This window comes from Hydra vulgaris, chromosome 06 (assembly GCF_038396675.1).
Source record: "Hydra vulgaris chromosome 06, alternate assembly HydraT2T_AEP".
NCBI lineage: Eukaryota > Metazoa > Cnidaria > Hydrozoa > Anthoathecata > Hydridae > Hydra > Hydra vulgaris.
In genome coordinates, this window is record NC_088925.1 from 14,640,727 (window position 1) to 14,660,000 (window position 19,274).

General features: G+C 28.4%; 1 protein-coding gene across 2 annotated transcripts in view; it reads left to right on the forward strand.

Annotated features, from left to right (window-relative positions):
- LOC100214825 (dynein axonemal heavy chain 7) overlaps positions 1-19,274 on the forward strand; it is a 106,202-nt gene that overhangs the window by 64,789 nt on the left and 22,139 nt on the right. For both annotated transcript variants that reach the window (XR_010638995.1, XM_065799301.1), the window contains exons 48-67: positions 900-1,129; positions 1,304-1,370; positions 1,557-1,679; positions 2,139-2,394; positions 2,480-2,565; positions 2,741-2,883; positions 2,959-3,031; positions 3,187-3,294; positions 3,682-3,867; positions 4,227-4,390; positions 4,478-4,628; positions 4,700-4,833; positions 9,243-9,434; positions 14,581-14,713; positions 14,879-15,081; positions 15,213-15,288; positions 15,999-16,244; positions 16,641-16,733; positions 16,853-17,029; positions 17,203-17,364. Coding sequence is in view for 1 of the 2 variants with exons in the window: in XM_065799301.1 (XP_065655373.1) it covers positions 900-1,129; positions 1,304-1,370; positions 1,557-1,679; positions 2,139-2,394; positions 2,480-2,565; positions 2,741-2,883; positions 2,959-3,031; positions 3,187-3,294; positions 3,682-3,867; positions 4,227-4,390; positions 4,478-4,628; positions 4,700-4,833; positions 9,243-9,434; positions 14,581-14,713; positions 14,879-15,081; positions 15,213-15,288; positions 15,999-16,244; positions 16,641-16,733; positions 16,853-17,029; positions 17,203-17,364 (3,003 nt within the window). In the remaining variant the exon portion in view is untranslated. The remainder of the gene's footprint in view (positions 1-899; positions 1,130-1,303; positions 1,371-1,556; positions 1,680-2,138; positions 2,395-2,479; positions 2,566-2,740; positions 2,884-2,958; positions 3,032-3,186; positions 3,295-3,681; positions 3,868-4,226; positions 4,391-4,477; positions 4,629-4,699; positions 4,834-9,242; positions 9,435-14,580; positions 14,714-14,878; positions 15,082-15,212; positions 15,289-15,998; positions 16,245-16,640; positions 16,734-16,852; positions 17,030-17,202; positions 17,365-19,274) is intronic.

The window sequence follows — 19,274 nt, forward strand, 5'->3', positions numbered from 1 at the left end:
ATAGAATATGATAAAATAAAGTTTTTAAAAAATTCATTTTTGAAAAACTTTATTTTATCATACCACTTTATTTAACTTTTAATAATAAAAATTAAAGTAATTTTTTTTTTTTAAATATATATACTGCTGTAACTTAACTACTTTTAGCAGAACATGTAAAATAACCATGAAAAGGTTAAAATCACTATTCATCTATAATATTTTGAAAGTCATGTTTTTTTTGCAGAGCCAATGATCACATAAAACTTTCACATGCTGACATATATTTGTGAAAAGTTATTTTGCATTTTTCAGAATTGATTAAAATTGTTTAGAAAATTTTGTTTGCTTTCAATTATCACCTTAACCGTTAATGCTGGAGGTTTTTTTCTTTGTTTTTGATTTGTTTTTCTACAATCTTAAGTAACCATATTTCTTTTTGATCTTTAAACACTGCAATTTCATTTTTTTCTGTCACACATTAGGTGTAAAGTTTTATTTTTAACATGCAATTGGTTATGCTTTTGCAGAAGGATTTTTAGTGTGGTTTCAGTTTCCACTTTTTGGGTCAATTTTTGTGATTAATTTTAATATCACTTTTTGTTGTGAAATTGTTGAACTTTTTTAAATTGAATTTAACTGATAAAAAGTTCAAGATAAAATTTTTATTTAAAGATTTATGTAAATATTAAGAATTTAAATAAAAATTGAATTTAATAACTTAGTTTAATTTTAATTTAAAAACTGCTGACATCTGATAAATAATAGATAATTTTATGTGTTTAACTTTGTTGGAAATAAAATAGATACAAATAAGATGTATGAAGATAAGTTTATCAAAATATTTTGATTTTTTCTAAAACATTTTTTTGTACAAAACTTAAAATTTTGTTTTATATAACTATTATATTTATTATTAGGAGTGGCCAGAAGATGCATTGACTGTGGTTGCCCAGCGTTTTCTTGCAAACATTAATTTACCATCAAATATTATTGATGGTTGCGTAGAGATGTGTAAAAACTTCCACGTGACAACTAGAAATCTTTCAAACAGATATCTTAATGAACTTAAACGTCACAATTATGTCACTCCTACATCATATCTAGAGCTGATTAGTACATACAAAAATCTATTATGCTTAAAACAAGAGTAATTGTTTTTGTTGTTCGTTTTACAAAATAATTAAATGTTAAAGTAGTGTAATATATATTTTTTTAAGTTACAGATATGATTTGTATACAGTTAAAGTTTCGTAGTTTATGAATAGTATTGAAATTAAAAAGTATTTTTAGAGAAAAGTAAAGGTAACTGATTTTTATTTAGTTCTGTAATGAAACAAGAAAAAAGATACAGAGTTGGTTTAGAAAAACTAGCTTCCGCAGCTCTGCAGGTTGATCTTCAGTACTTAAAGATTAAAATCTTTGAACTTTAAGAGTTTAGAAATTAGATTTATTAAAAATTTTCAACTTGATGGTTTAGATTTTAAAATCATGAGCTTATTAATATTATCAATAGTTTAAACAGTATCTACAAATTTGAAATCTAATTTATATAATAGTTTTATTGGTTTATATAGGTTTCAACAATGCAGGTTCAATTACACGATTTGCAACCTAAGTTGGTAGTTGCTCAGAAGGAAGTTGATGATGTAATGAAAGCTATTGCTGTAGATTCTGTAGAAGTTGCAAAAACTGAAAAGGTTTTTATTTTTTTTTCTCTCTATTTTGCATTATTAAATGTGTAAAATAAGATATTTTGAATCAGTTTTAATTTTTTTATTATTTATCAAATTTAATAATGAGTGTTAAGTTGTTAAGTTATTTTATCTTTTATTTTGGAACGTATGTATGTCCAGAGTAACTACAAACCTGTATTTGATAACAAACTATTACTTTTGCATTGCAATGACTGTGGTGCTGATGCTAATCTACGTCATTTTGTACCTGCAGAATTATCCTTAAAATGAGTCTGGATATGTGCTAACTGGGTCATGCATGCACAAAACCTTTAAAGTTTGCTGCTAAAAGAAACTTTTTTTAAACAAAAAAATAAAAAACTTTAAAATAAAAAAAGAGTTGGTATTTTAGCACACAGTTGAAACTAGTATTTGTAATTAAATACTTCTTTTTTTTTAATTCTATTTTCTTCAATTCTATAGATTGTCAAGGCAGATGAAGCAATAGCAGATGAACAAGCTAATGCTGCAAAACTTATCAAAGATGAATGCGATAGGGAGCTTGGTGAAGCCATTCCTATTTTAGAGTCTGCATTGATAGCTCTTAATACACTCACACCACAAGATATTACTGTGGTAAAAACTATGAAAAGCCCTCCTGCTGGTGTAAAACTCGTCATGGAAGCAATTTGTACATTAAAAGGAATAAAACCAGAAAGAATTCCAGATCCAGCAACTGGTCAGATGATATTTTAATTGTATATGCAATTATTATATGTAATATAATAAAGTTGTATTTTGTTTAATCTTTAAGTTTATAATAGGCAAGAGAATTGAAGATTTTTGGGGACCATCTCGTAAATTGCTGGGTGATATGAAATTCTTAGAATCACTGAAAATGTTTGATAAAGTAAGTTTTTGTGACAAGTTTTTTTTTTAGTCAAAAAATAGCATATTAGTTGTTATTTTCTATCAGTTTTTCAATTATTAATGTTATAGTAAAAAAAAATTTATTTATGATCAAAATATTTTATTCCTGTTTTGTTATTTTGTTATTTTTCAAAAATACTTTTCAATTTACCTAGGACAATATTCCTCCGGCATATATTAAAGCTGTCAGAGACACATATACATGTGATCCAGAGTTTGTTCCTGAAAAAATTCGCTCAGCATCAACAGCAGCAGAAGGTCTGTGCAAATGGGTTATTGCAATTGAAGCTTATGATCGGTAACATTGATTACTACTATTTTTTTCTTGAAATAAATGCTTATTTTTAATTTGTTTAAATATCTTACAATTTAGTGTTGCCAAGGTAGTAGCTCCTAAAAAAGAAGCGCTTGCTCTCGCTGAGACTGATTTAGCAATAGCAATGAGTGTAAGTGAATTGATGTGCTCCTTATTTCTGTATAATGATTACACAGTTCATAATTGTCAATAGACACTCAAAAAAATATTTTTTTTAATTTAATTTCAAAAAAAAAAATTTTTTCTAGATTTATTTTTTTTAATACAGTTTTATAATGTTGATAGAGTTTAGAAAAAAAACAGGCAAGCTTGAAGGAGGTTCAGTATAAGCTCGAACAACTTCATAAAAAATTTGAAGATAACACAAAAAAAAAGGAAGACTTAGAGTATCAGGTTTATACTTAATAAAATAACTTTGTTTATAATTTATATATAAACTAGTATATATTAAAATAGTATATTTTAATATCATATATTTATAATAAATAATAATTGTTAAAATAAATTAAAATTTTAATATATGTAAACACTTTTCTTTCTTTTTTTGTTTTTTATCATTGTTTCAAAAAACATGTTATATTTTTTTAAGTACTTTATATTTTTAAAGTACTTAAAAAAATATAACATGTTTTTTGAAAAGTTATATTTTTTTAAGTACTTTATGTTTCAAAAAACATAATGTACTTTAAAAAAAAAAAAACTACTTTACAGTTTAAGGTTGATTTGCACAGCAAATTACTTGACAATATTGTTGTCCAGTAAATTGCTTTACAATTTAAGGTTGATTTGTGCAGTAAAAAGTTAGAACGTGCAGAGAAATTGATTAATGGCTTAGGAGGAGAAAATGAAAGATGGAGCAAAAGAGCAAAAGAACTTGAAAAATTATACAAAAATCTTGCTGGTGATGTGCTTGTTTCTTCTGCAGTAATTGCATATCTAGGTGCATTCACTTCAAGCTATAGACAGGTGAAACTTTTTTATTACTGATAATGTTTCTTTAACATACTCGTATCATAAAATATTCATGAAACAACTTTTTTTGGAACTACCTCATGAATATAAACTGTTAAAAATATGGTTTTTAATGACTTTTTATAAAATATTCTTGTTTTCTTTTAGATATATTTGCTAAATTATTTAAAACTTAATATAAAATAAATAAGAAATTTTGAAATTTTGTAATAAAAAGTCAAAAAAGCATAAAGCTAAAATAAAGATTTTTATTAAAGATTTATTAACATGGAGTCAAAACAAAAAGTTTTTTATTTTCTAATGTCTTTTTTTTCTAATTATGGTTTTTTTTACTATTTATTTTTCACATATAGGAACAAACTGAAAAATGGACAAAATCTTGTAGTCTAGCAGGTGTATCATGTTCTGATAGTGTGTCAGCCACACTTACTCTAGGAGATCCAGTTAAAATAAGAAGTTGGAATATATTTGGCCTTCCAAATGATAGTTTCTCTGTTGAAAATTCCATAATAATAAGGTTTGCAGAAAAGCTGTTTTAAAATAGTATGAGTAATTATATTGTTAAATTAAATTATTAAAACATAGTGAGCTTTTTATTCCATAGCAACTCAAATCGCTGGCCTCTTATGATTGATCCTCAAGGTCAAGCAAATCGTTGGATTAAAAACATGGAAAAAGGGCGGCTTCAAGTTATTAAACTTACAGATGCTGATTACATTCGAACATTAGAAAATTCAATTCAATTTGGAAATCCTGTATGTTTAGTTTTTATTAAATAAAATAATATTTTCAGTGTGTTTTACTATTTCTCTTAATAATTATGTAGGTACTACTTGAAAATGTTGGACAAGAAATTGATCCTGTTTTAGAGCCACTGCTTTTGAAGCAAACTTTTAAGCAAGGTCCAACATTGTGCATAAAACTTGGTGATAGTATCATTGAGTACTCAAAAGACTTTCAGTAAGTAAAAAAATGACATAAATGTTTATCTTGTAGTATCAAATAAAATACCATAAACTATGTAAATTTAAAAAAACTGAAGACCTGACTAAAAGTCTAATTGCAATCAATTAATCAAATTTATTGACAGGCTCAAGGCCTAAGATAAAAAATATATAAAGGGTAAAATAAAGTGAATTAAAAAATAATGCATTTTAATATAAACAAAACCCAATAAAAAGATTATTTAAAGTGTTATAAATATAACTCAACTCTCCATTTAAACATCAATGGAGACTGCAAGAATCTGAAATCATTTGCATCGGTTATCTCTATCTTCAAAAATTCTGGAGAGCGATCTGATTCGTCTAACTACTGTCCCATTAGTCTTCTTCCTATCATAAGCAAGGGTTTTGAATCTTTAATTAACAAACATTTAATTTCTCATCTTGAATCTAATAACTTACTTTCTGACCATCAATATGGGTTTTAATCTTCTCATTCTACAGCTGATTTGCTAACAGTAATAACCGATAGGTTTTATTGTGCATTAGATAAAGGTGGAGAGGTTAAGGCCATCGCTCTTGACATTTCAAAAGCTTTTGATAAAGTTTGGCATGCTAGTCTTCTCCATAAGCTTTCTTCTTATGGTGTATCTGGCAACATCTTCAAGATTATTGAATCCTTCTTTTCCAATCATAGTATACAAGTAACCTCGATGGATAGCACTCTTCTTCTTATTCTGTAATTTCAAGGGTTCCTCAAGGTTCTATCCTTGGCCCTATACTCTTTAATTTACATTAATGATCTTCCAGATATTCCAAGGTGGCATTGTTTGCTGATGATACTACCATTTATTCTTGTTGTGATAAGAAGCCAGCATTCTCTGATTGCTTGGAAGGGGCATTTGAGCTTGAAAAGGATCTCACTTCTGCTATAGCATTGGCTCACAGTGGCTGGTGGACTTCATTACAGATAAGACTCAATTTTTTTCAGCCAATCGTTATCGCAATAATTTAGATCTTCCTATATTTATGAATGGTGATGTACTCAATGAGTCATCTACTCTTCATCATCTAGGATTAACTCTTACTTCCGATCTTTCTTGGAAACCATATATCAAATCTGTTGCAAAATTAGCATCTGCTAAGGTTGCATATCGAACTTGACACTTTCTTACTTCGGATTCTTCGGATTTCTGTGACTGTTCCCAAGTGCTCCAAAAACTCTTATTCGTCTAGTTTTTTTCCTTGAACATCAGCTCTTTGGAATTCGCTTCCTTCTTCTTGCTTTCCTGATTCATATAATTTGCAATCCTTTAAGTCAATTGTTATCTTGCTCTACAATCTTTTCTCTTCCAGTAACTTCCAACTTTAATTAGTGGTTGCTTGCAGCCTTGTTGGAAGCATAGATATTTAAAAAAAAATCTGTCAGAGTTAACAAAAGCTTTATAAAGTTTACAAAAAGTTTACAAAATGCAATTTTTATAGCTCTGAGTTTACCTAACAACCATGTGATGGTGGGGTAAATAACAAAATAAATGTTGTAGTTTTTTTTTTTTTTTTTATTCTAAAAAACATCTCTGGATTGAAGTCAGGAAAATAGATTAATATTGTGACTAGAGATATGAGTCGTTTTTTTGATTCTTATTTTTTTTTTTACTTAAAATATCTGTTTTTTGGCTAAAAATACCAAAAAACAATTTTTTTGTTTTTCATTTGTTTTTGTTTTTGAAAACATTACTCTTTTTTATTTTAAACAAAATAAAATTTTAAAAACATTTATATATATATATAAAATTTAAAATATTAAAATAATAAAAAACTTTTTTTCATGATGACATATATTAAGAAATTTATTTTCATTCTTCTATTTATCATTCTTCTATTTACCATTTTACCAGTATTGTTCTAAATGTTCTTTAAATTGCTCATCAAAGAAAAAACAAATTTATATAAAACATTTTTGTTAAAAAATACTCTTACAATATAAGTAACAGAGTTTTTTATTTATATTTTATGTAAAATTGTTTTTTTGAGATAAGAACTATTTTCTTCAACTTTTCTTTAACTTATCTTCAACTTCTATAATATAATATACTTTTTAATAAAAGAAATGAGAATTATCTGAATAAATATTTTCATTATATGAATGAAATACCACTGCTTGCAAAATAAATGTGTAAATATGTTAATGTTAAATAAAATTTTGTATTTTACTTTTATTGCATAATTTTAATAGTTTATTTTATTTTTTTTATATATATTTTTCAGTTTACTTGCACTTTTTTTTCTGTAATTTTAAATAAATTTGTCGGTATTACTATAAGAGAGCAGAAACAATATTGGTTGATTGTATTATAAATAATTTTGGATTGGTGTATTGCATAGTGGGACACCTAGTGGCCAAAAATCAAAAAAATATTTGCTTTAATTTGGATAAAACAAGGCAGATTAAAAGCTTGCACTAAAGATAAAAGTTCCGAAAATATCAGTCTTGTGTAATTTGTTGTTCCAAAGATATTGGTATTTAAAGTTTAACATTTAGATAAAAAAAATTGTTTGGCCTCTTTAAAGGTGTTTTTTTGATACGGTTTTTTGGAATAAGAGTATTATATATTGTTTGAAAGTTAATCAAATCTATTTTTTTATAACAATAAAAGTAATTTTTATAAATCTTAAAAAATTTTGATTATCAGCCATTTAATAAAAAGTATTGTTACAAAAGCATTAAAAGTCAACTTTGATGGAGCTGGAACAAAAAGTCATTTAAACATTTCCTTCATTCTGCAAAAAGTTAAATTTCAGTATGTCCTTAGTTAACTGCAAAAATAAATTAGCCACATAAAGATATGCAGATTTGATAATATCTCATTATACAAAAAATGCAATTTGATGCACTTTTAAAACATTAAATGGATGATCATTAGCTAGAAAATTAGTAATTTATTATGATACTTATCAAAAATAAACAATAATAATGAAGAATAACTAATTAAAATCAACTTATAATTGATTTTAATTTGTAATTTTGGCATACTTTTGTATTGAAGTTCTATTGTGTATTGAAGTATAAAAAATAACTATACCTTTTTGAGAACTGTTTTAAAACAAAAGCATTGTATGATATTTTAGTTCTTTCATGGTATTCGTATTTTGATTCATTATTTCTTATTTTAATACATACATAATTCAATACATGGTGTTTTAATTCAATTATGATATTCAGCAAGTTATTTTTGGTATAATATTTTTATTCTTAAAAATATTAATATATCATAAGTTATAAACAAAAGCACTATAAGTATCTGTAAAATTCAAAAAAACCTCCATTAAAATCAAAAGCACCTGTTTTTCAGGTGACAAAAACACGATAGAAAAATAACATGTTTTTTTGCAACTCTAATTATGACAACCATAATACTGTATGTTTGTATGTATGTATGTATGTATGTATGTATGTATGTATGTATGTATGTATGTATGTATGTATGTATGTATATATGTATGTGTGTATGTATGTATGTATTTAAATAACAAATTGTTACTACTTTTTTTCTACTTTTATAGCATACAGCTTTTTGAGAAAAAGAAGAAAAAAGCAAAAAATGATGAAAAAAAAGATTGCTGCCTCATGCCAAACCCTCAGTCAATTTAGTGCCGCTCCTTTACAGTAACAGGCTATAAGATCAATGTCTGTACTGAAACCCTTGGCAGTAGGCTATTTCAGTGTGATGTCAGAGATGTTTTCTAAACATGCATTCATACACATTTGTATACCTTTTACTGAATACTTAGGTCTGCATGAAGCATTAAGATATTATACTGAAATACATGTCTCAGGGGGTCTCAGCACATATGAGTATTACAACTGACTGTACATCTGAGTGTTTGAGCAGGATAGCCAACAACACCGGGAAGGATGGAGGAAGGGGGACAAGGGGCTTCCCCATTTTTTTACTCAAGGACCTTTCTTTTATTCTAAAGTCTAAAGACCTTTTTTTTATTTTTTGTTTTATTTTCAAAGAAAATTCTAGATATAGAAGACTTTTTTAAAAATTGTTGATTGTGCCCCTCACTTTGCAAACCTGCCCTGAGCAGGCTGTATATTATATGTATAAAAGAGCTCTATAAGAGCAAAAAAAGCATAACATTATTAAAAATTGTGCATAACTTATTTAAATATGTTATGCATCTTTGAAAATATTATTTCAATATTTTCTTTGTAAACATTTTATTTTTCATTCTTTTTATTTTATCGCATATCACAATAAATGCTGTATATTAGTGCAACAGTTTTATTGTAATAATGTTTAAAATAATGTTGCAGTGTTTTGTTTTACATATTGTGCAAGATTAGGCAAAGATATTTAGGAAATGTTGATAATGCTTAAACTATTAGCACTTTTGCATATGTTTTGTTTACTTTAGATTTTATATGACAACTAAGTTGACTAACCCTCATTACCAGCCAGAAACAGCTGTAAAGGTAACACTTCTTAATTTTATGATTACATCTGAAGGTTTAGAAGACCAGCTACTTGGAATAGTTGTTGCTAAAGAAAGACCTGAACTAGAGCAAGAAAAAAATGCACTGATTCTTCAAAGTGCTGAAAACAAAAAGTAAATTCTGAATTGTTGTTTGTTCAATAATTTGTAATATTTGCATAATATGCTAATTTATGGGTAGTTCCGTGTAAAAGCAGGACTGTTATTTCAGTCACTTCTTGGATTTTCTTTAAATTTTAACCAGTGGTACCTTTTAATGAAACATGAAAAAATGCAAAATCTGAGCTCCTAAATCTAAACGATTTAAAAGTTATGATGTTTTGAAATTCAGCCTAAAACATTCCTTTTTTTATGAAGTCTGCCATTATGGATTTTTAAGTTGTACTTTTAATTTAATAATTTAAGATCTAGTGGAAGAATGTGGCTAAAAATTGGTACTTGACCATTTTTGAGGGTGCTGAATTCTAAAATGTAGATAAAATAATTTAAATTTTTTGATAGTTATTTTTTTATTTTAAAATGGTCAGTTAAATTTTTTGTTCTGTTACCATAGGTTGCGCTTTCATTAATTCCCAGCGTTGCCCAAGTCTCATGGATTTGATTTTTTTTCAAATGAAGTAGGTGATCCTAGGCTATCTTTATAAAAAAGATGGTTTTGGTTTCTAAAAGCATAATAAAGATATGTCATTTTGAAATTTAGACAAAAAATTTCTTTGTTTGGCATCTATTCTCTATTATAGATTTTATAGCGATACTTTTTGTGTGAATAATTTAAGCTCTAGTAGAGAAATATGACTGAAAATTGGTACCTGACAATTTTTAAAGGTGTGGAATACAAAGATGAAGAGAAATTAACCCTATTCCTAATATTTTAGAATAACTTTTGAATTTTAAAATGTTAATAGTCCTTTTTTTTTGTAACCATAATTTGCATTTCACTTATTTCTGGAGCTGCCTTACTCTCATTGTGAAATGAGATGTTTTGGAAAATTTTAAGTCTCTGAAAGAAAATAAAAAGTTATATTGCTTTGCATAACTTGCATATTTATGATCAATATTTTCAAAAGTATACATGGAAATATAATTTACTATACAATACATTGAAAAAATAATTATTTTTTTTATTATTCTAATAATTAGGTATTATTTCAATATATTGGTTGCATGCTAAGATTTTAGGTTACATGCTCAAATGTTTTAAAAAATAAAGAAACTAAAATGCAAACTTTTTTGAAAAATATTAAAAATCTGTTTTATTGAAAAAAGCTCAAAAATAAAAATGAAAAGGAATAACTAAATATTACTAAAATTAAAGTTTGTATCATTTAAATAATGAAAGTAAAATATTATTCAACTTTCACTGAAAAATTCAAACTTGTTCAAATAGAGTTTCATCTTCTTTTGAGATTTGGTACTGATGCCCAGAAGATGTTGAAGGTGTTTTAACAAGAGAAATGACATTCATTCTTGTGACTCAGCAATTATCATCCCACTTTGGCTAATAGTAGGACCGACTTAGATAATGTGGATGCATAAACTTTACCATAAAATCATCATTCTCTTTATCAACTTCAGAAACCATACCAAGCCAGCAAAAATTGTCGTATTTGCAAAATAGTTATTGTGACATCATAACATTGTTAATTTTAATAATTACATATTTTTGTTTTTTGAAGAAGTCAAATGTTAGAGCAAAATCATCATCATTAGATATCCTTTTCATTTTTATAATTGAATGAGAAGATTGTGTAAAATTGATGGAAACTTCTTGTCTCAGGAATAATGGTTGGTATTAAAAGTCTATCAGTAAGTTTGTTTCTTACTAGCTCCATTTTTTCAGCAGTGACGTACACAAATGTAATCCCACTGATTGACTTTTGACAGTATTCAAACATTGCTTGAGAAGATAGTATATGACCTGTGATTGGACTCTTCAAGCTAGCTGTTGCAACAAGCCTTTTAACAGTGCCACCTGTTCCATCACATGGAGATTTGCCATGGCTTGTTGTAAAGAAATTCCAGAAGCAGCGAACAGAAAAATCTTGAGCGTGGTGACATAAATTGTAAAAATGTTTGCAGTTTTTATACTGCCCTGCACAGCCATCAAAAAAATAATTTTTGTAATTGTGGGACAAAGATGAGTTTTTATATCATTAATGGTTTTATGCATGACTTCATTGATAAATCCAACATAATGATTCAAGTCATCTGAAATTACACAAAAAGAAGATATTTTCAATTTCACTTTCTTGTAATAGATGACAACTGGATGAAGGGAACATTGACTTTTGCTCCAATGGTATCTCGGTATCTCTTCTTGTACTACAAAAGTGTAATTCTCTGCAAAATCTGCGAGCACAATAGCCTCATCAATACTAATTGTTTCTTTGAGATACTTTAGATAGCTAGATGGTGATTTTGCTATAAACGAATGAGAAGTAATATTATCAAGTTTTTCACACAGGAGCTCTATGAATTCATTTAATGGAAGTTTATTGTTAACAGTTCAGTTCTATCTGTTGTTGTCCACTGTTTGAAATCCACTGGCTGGTTATTTTCATCACTGTCATATTGCTCTTTTGGACCATCATTTTGTGTGAGATACTGCTGGAAATAATTTGGGGCAGCTTGTATCTCACACAAAATGATGGTCTTGTATCTCACACAAAATGATGGTCAGCTCTCAAGACAACTATTGCATTGGTGAATCATGCAAACTTTATATTTTCTCCTGCAGACAATCTTTTCAATGATTTCATGGTAAGGTGTTTCAAGGCCTATAGCACTTAACATTAATTTAACATTTTGGTGTACTCACACAAACTGAATGTGTACCTTTGGGACCAGCAAGGATGCATCATTTAGGCTGAAGACTGCAAAATTTAGAAAAACCAATTTTATGGCCTGAGTACTTTGTCTTATATGCCACATAGAGCTCCTTTAGGTTACACAAACCTTTTTTTGACATGTATTTTTCCCCAACACTTACAGTCTTTTTTACCTGGCATTTGCCTTGAATACTCATCACCACATAAAAAAGCTTTACAAGTTCTATAACATCTTTACTGATTTGATGCCGCTCAACCACATCAAGGATGCTATGATGCCTTTTTGGTCGTGTAAAAACTTTGCATTTTGAATTTTGTGTTTGGAAACTGAAAACTCTTTTGCTGCTTTTCTGGTAGACCAAAATTTTGGGGTTAATGTCAAAATTTGAAGTTGCTGCTTTCAGTTAGAAACCGTAAGTTGTTCTTTCATGCATTGTACAAGGAAGTCAAGATTGCCAGCTTTGGTTTGAATTTCCTTTAGAACTTAATTTTTTGGTTCAGCAAGATCGAATTTGGTTACATCCAGAGCAGTTGTAAGCTTCTTAATAACTGCTTATTCAACTTGCTTTATCTTTCTCTTTCCAAGTGAAGGTTGTTAGAGGTTTTGGGTAAATGAACTTTTAGATAAGACTCTTCAAGTTTGCATAAAGTACTGTTAAGCAATGATCTTGTTGATTCCAGTATAATTTCTTTTTCCATATTATCTTCAGTTAATTTTATCTCTAACTCGTTCTCTTCTGATTCTTCACTCGATGCTAATTTATGTCTGCATTATGGTTTTTCACCTGAAACTACAAATTTGCCTTAACTGCATAGTTACTTTGCTGTATCCGAGTTGATTTCACAAAAACTACCTAAAAAAAGAGAATAACTCTTTTAATATGTATAAAAATTTTAATAAAACCTTAAAAAGTTAAAAGTTGTATGGCATTTAATAGTGCACTTTCAGAATTCAGCTAAAAGGTTAAATATAGCTAAAATAGAATTTGGTTGCCAATAATTTCATTACTGTAACTCACAACATTTTCACACAACTAAAAGTTATAATTACTATAAATACCGTTTATAACTTTGTTATGCGTATGGATTGCAGCACCATGTTATGAATGGATTGCAGCACCATGTTAATTTAGTTGTATAATGCTTCAAATAAACATGTTTATGATGGAGACAAGTTGTTGGTTTGACATTTATTATTGAGAGCCCAGTCCTCCACATTAATATTTCTCTTTCATATTCAGGAATATTTTCAAAAGGTACAATTCCCAGCAACAACGTATATGTTGTAAGATGACATTCACTTTCTAGGTTGATTCCAATGGAGCACTCTTGGCTGTTTGGCATGACTAAGCAACTGAATTACTCAACAATTTTTAATAATTTTTTAATCTAAAATTTAAATAATTTTTTTTTTGAAATTTGTTATTGTAACTGTTGTTTCAAAGCTATATTTAGACGACATAACTGGCGTCCCAAAACTATATTTATACATCACAGCAGGCATTGCAAAACTATACTTTCCATGATAATTCACTTCACAAAACATTATTTATATATCAAAACCAACCTTAATAAACTGTTTTTACACACCACAATTGAACCCATGAAAGTCAGGCAATTTGTGAAAATGTTACCTTGTTTTATGGTTAAGTAAAATTATACCATTTTAAAGTTCAAAAATTATTCTAAAATATTAGGAATTCGGTTAATTTCTCTTCCTCTTTGTATTCAACACCTTGAAAAATGGTCAGGTACCAATTTTCAGTCATTTCTCTACTAGAACTTAAATTATTCACACAAAAAGTATCACTATAAAATCTATAATAGAGAATAGAGGCATATCTTTATTATGCTTTAAGAAACCAAAATTATCTTTTTTATAAAGATAGCCTAGGATCACCTACTTCATTTGAAAAAAATCAAATCCATGAGACTTGGGCAACTCTGGGAGTTAATGAAAGCGCAACCTATGGTAACAGAACAAAAAATTTGACTGACTATTTTAAAATAGAAAAATAGCCATCAAAACATTTAAATTTCACTATTTTATCTAAATTTTTGAATTTAGCACCCTCAAAAATGGTCAAGTACCAATTTTTAGCCACATTCTTCCACTCGATCTTTTATTAAATTACTCAATTATAAGTACTATTACAAAGTTCATAATGGCGGAAGTGGAAAAAAATAGGGTGTTTTAGACTAAATTTCAAAATGTCATAGCTTTTGAACTGTTTGGATTTGGGAGCTCAAACTTTACATTTTTTTTTTGTTATATTGATAGGTACCAATGGTTCAAATTTGAAAGAAATCTGAGAGGGTGACTGAAAAATTTCAATTTTTTGTTTCACTTTTACATGGAATTACCCTTATGCATTTATGTAATTATGTACTTTAAGCATTTATTTGAATGTTAATGCATTTGTTTATACTAGACAATTACAAGAAATTGAAAATAAAATATTAGAAGTACTTTCTACATCTGAAGGAAATATATTAGAAGATGAAACAGCAATTCAAGTGTTATCTTCATCAAAAGTTTTATCCAATGAAATAGCTGAAAAACAAGTGTGTTTTTGTTAAAACAGCTTAACTTTAAAAATAATCTTTGTTCAAAATTTATCAATTTGATCAACTATTTACTATTTAATTGATAAAATCATTCTGATTGACTCGATATAAAATAAAAGTTTTTCAAGATTTTATTATCATATAATTTTATTATTAAAATAGGCCATTGCTGAAGAAACTGAGAAAAAAATTGATTTAGCACGTTTAGGCTACAAACAAATTTCTGTGTACTCTACAAACTTATTTTTCACTATTGCTGATCTTGCAAGTATTGACCCTATGTATCAATACTCGCTTGCTTGGTTTATAAATTTGTTTATTAGTGCAATAGATAACTCTGAGAAATCTGAAGATCTTTCTAAAAGGTTAATTAATAAATTATTCATTTATAAATATTAATATTGTAGTATTTTATATTTATAAATATTATTTTACATTTATAAATATAAATGTTATGAAAATATATTAAACTTATATTTCATTTCTGTTAATTTAGATTGAATATACTGGAAACATATTTCACATATTCATTGTACTGCAATATCTGTCGTTCTTTATTTGAAAAGGATAAGGTCTTAATTTCCATTTTTATTATTTATTTTATGTCATTTGTTTATTGAGTGGAAAAATTTTGTAACTGTGTTTCTTATAGTTACATGGAATAATTATATTTACCATATATTTACATAAATATTTACATAGCTTACTATATTACATGGATGGGTTTATTTCTTTTAAAATAAAAAATTAATGTATCGAAAAAAGCATATTTCAACAAATAAGATTAGTACCCCAAATTGTAGAATGGTAAAACTAATACCTAAATGATTTAGAAAAAATGGCATTGTGGGCTCTCGAGTGCTTGTATGCTTGGCCATATTGTTTCTTATACATGTGATATTTTTGATAACTAATGGAAAAGTATATTATCTAAACTTTATAAATTGTTTCTATTCAAACCAAAAAAGTATTTATTCAAATGAAATAATTAAATTTGTTTCATCCATTTCCCACTTCATTATCCTAATTTTGTAATTAAAGAGTATCTTTAGTTTAAAAATTTTTTCATTTATCGAGTAGTAGAAAATTTATATCATTAAATGTTTAGGACATTAAAACTGACAATCACACAACATTTCAGCATACAAGATTCTACAAAGTAAATTTGCAAATTGCAATTTTACTTTGCAATTGCAAAATAGCTCAACAAAATTTTTTCATAAAATTTGTTTATTATTTTCAAGTTGTATTTGTTTTTATAAAAGCTTTATTTTTTTACTAGTTGCTTTTTTCTTTCCTACTCTGCGTAAATCTCTTGAGACAAAAGAACGAGATTAGCCAAAGTGAATGGCGTTTTCTTCTTACAGGAGGTGTTGTTCTTGATAACCCAATTGGAAATTTGTGTGAATGGTTACCAAAACAGTCATGGGACCGGCTATGTATTCTTCAAGATTTACACTCTTTTTCTGGCATTCATTTAAGTATTGCACAAAACGGAGATGAATGGATGAAAATTTATGATAGCAATGTAACTAAACTTTTATTTTTAAAGATACTTTACTAATTGATTTTAGTTTGTATTTATTTAATATTATTGTTTACTTTTAATGTTTTTGACAATTCAATACCAGTTTTCTTTTTTTTTTAATATCAATTTTTCTCTCTCTAAACTAGGTAGGTTATAGTAGAGTTAGAGTCCTTAAATTGTATAGGTTATAGTCAAGTTAGGGTCCTTAAATTTTATTTTTACGCCATGGGTTTATAGTAGAAAAAAGACCTTAATTTTTTCAACTGATTTTATTTACATTTATTATTTTAATCAATGTTATTATGTTTAGTGTTTTAGCATTTAATAGGTTTTTTTTAATGATTTTTATATTTATATACAAGTATTAGGTTTTTCAAGTTTCAGCATTTATTTTAGAAACCACACACTGAACTGTTTCCAGGCAAATGGAATGAATCGTTAAAGCAATTTCAAAAAATTGTTGTATTACGATGTATCAGACCTGACAAAGTGATTTTAATTTTATAAACAATCTGTTGTTATAATAAATATGAAACAATATTTCTTTAACAATTTTCTAAATTTTGCTTTAGTAAATTTTACATAGGTTACTGTTTTTATAATTATAGGTTGTTCCTGCAGTTCAAGATTTTGTAGGAAAAAAACTCGGAAAAAAATACATTGAACCTCCATCATTTGATTTATTGAAATCTTTTGAAGATTCTAACTGCTCTTTACCAATTATATTTGTTCTTTCTCCTGGAACTGATCCAACTGCTTCTTTAATCAAGTTTGCTGATGATCAGGTACCTGGATGTGATATTTCTTTTTGTTGGGCTTTTATTAAATCACCACCTAGATTGCCCAGATGATGATTCAAGAATTGCCTAGATTAAAATTGAATTAATTATATTAATAAATTATAATTTACAAATAATGATATGTATTATGAGTAAAAATATTGAATTTTACAATTTAGGGGTTTGGAGGTACAAAGTTTAGTTCCTTATCACTCGGTCAGGGTCAAGGACCTATAGCTATGAAAATGATTGATAAAGGTAAAAGAGAAGGTACATGGGTAATGCTGCAAAATTGCCACCTTGCAGTTTCTTGGATGCCAACACTTGAAAAAATTTGTGAGGTAATGTATATAAATTTATATTATTCTTTGAATATGCTTTTCTATTATTCCTATTTTAGTGATTATATATAAATATAAATATATATATATACAGCTTTGGCCAAAAGTTTGGAACACCCTTGTATTTTTGAAGAAAACGACACATTTTGTGTAATAACATAGCAACATATATTTTATATAACTACCATCACAATACAAAATTAATCTACAGTCAGTAGGTTATTAAAGATCCACAGTTAGTATTTTGTATATTGTCCTCGACTCTTCAGAACAGCTTCTATACGCCTGGGCATCGAGGTCACCAAATTCTCACAATACTGCTGACTCACTTCTGTCACCCATACACGCTTTGTAACCTCTATTAGATCCTTTTCTGATGTCGGTGATTGCTCAGCAACCTTTTGTTTAATTAAGGTCCATATATTTTCAATGGGATTGAGGTCTGGGCTTGATCCAGGCCATGGACCTAAGACCTCAATCCCAGAATCCCGAAGCCAACTACTCACTGCCCTTGTTTGATGGCAGGGAGCACCATCATGCTGAAATGTGGTGCAATTGAGTATCCCCATATGATGGGGAAGTTTCTCTTGTAGGATACTAAGGTAGATCTGACTATTGATCGTTGTATTTCGTGGCATGAACCAGATACCTCCCCTGCCCGCAGCGCTAAAGCTTGCCCAAACCATGACCGTAGGTGACTTCTTTACCATTGGTGTTACATATTTGGCATTGAAACGTTGATTTGGTGGTCTCCTAACACGACATGACTTTGATTGAAACTGAGTGAAGGTAGCTTCGTCCGAAAACAACACGTTCCTCCAGTTTTCTGCCACCCAGTGCCAGTACTTCCTGCAGAAGGCCAATCCGTCTTTGATGTTTTTAGCGGTCAACTTTGAGATTGAAATCGTTTACCAATTGCCTCCTGATTGTTCGGGAACTTGGTGGGTCCAACATGGATGATGATATAGCTGACGAGGACCACGTGGAATGACCAATACAGGCCCTTCGGATGAGACGATCAGCTGATAATGAAGTTACACGTGGTCTTTTAGATCTTTTGCGTGAATCCAGTGTACCCAACTCTGTTGCTGTAGCAATCCCTTTGATGACTGCCGATCGGGACACCCCCAGAATGGCTGAAATTCTATTTTTAGAGAAGTTTTGCTGGTGGAGCACCATAATTTGCGCACGTTTCGCGACTGACAACTCCTTTCCACGTGCCATTAGAAGATTATGGGTCGGAATATCTGCAAACACACCCAGAACAAAATCGTGAATTGCTAATATTTACTAATATTTAATTAACTACTAAGTAAAACATGGTAAATTGAACATAAAGATCAACCTTTACTCCTTCTAAAATATAATTTATAATTTCTACCTGTTTGAAATGATTCCAAAATATGGACGTAAAATAAAGTTGTATTTAGAGTCCAAAAATAAAAATTTCTAACCTGTAAAGCGTGTTAGCAGACGTCTACACATGCACATGAATCAATCTAAGAATGTAAACAAGTCAAACACTGCATAAGAAATTTTAAACATGATTGGTTGTTCTCTCATAATGAACAACAGCTGATACTGAAATCAATGGTACATTGATTGTATAAGCTATAAATATCTTTGTATTCAAGCGTAAGATAGGAAACAGCGCTCATTCTGTAGCTTGTCTTCTATATTTCAACAACTGACACTAATTAGTGCAAATTAGTCATTGCGGCATAGTCTATAACAGCCGAAAATGGCTAAAACACCCAAAATGCAAGGGTGTTCTAAACTTTTGGCCAAAGCTGTATATATATATATATATATATATATATAGAGAGAGAGAGAGAGAGAGAGAGAGAGAGAGAGAGAGAGAGAGAGAGAGAGAGAGAGAGAGAGAGAGAGAGAGAGAGAGAGAGAGAGAG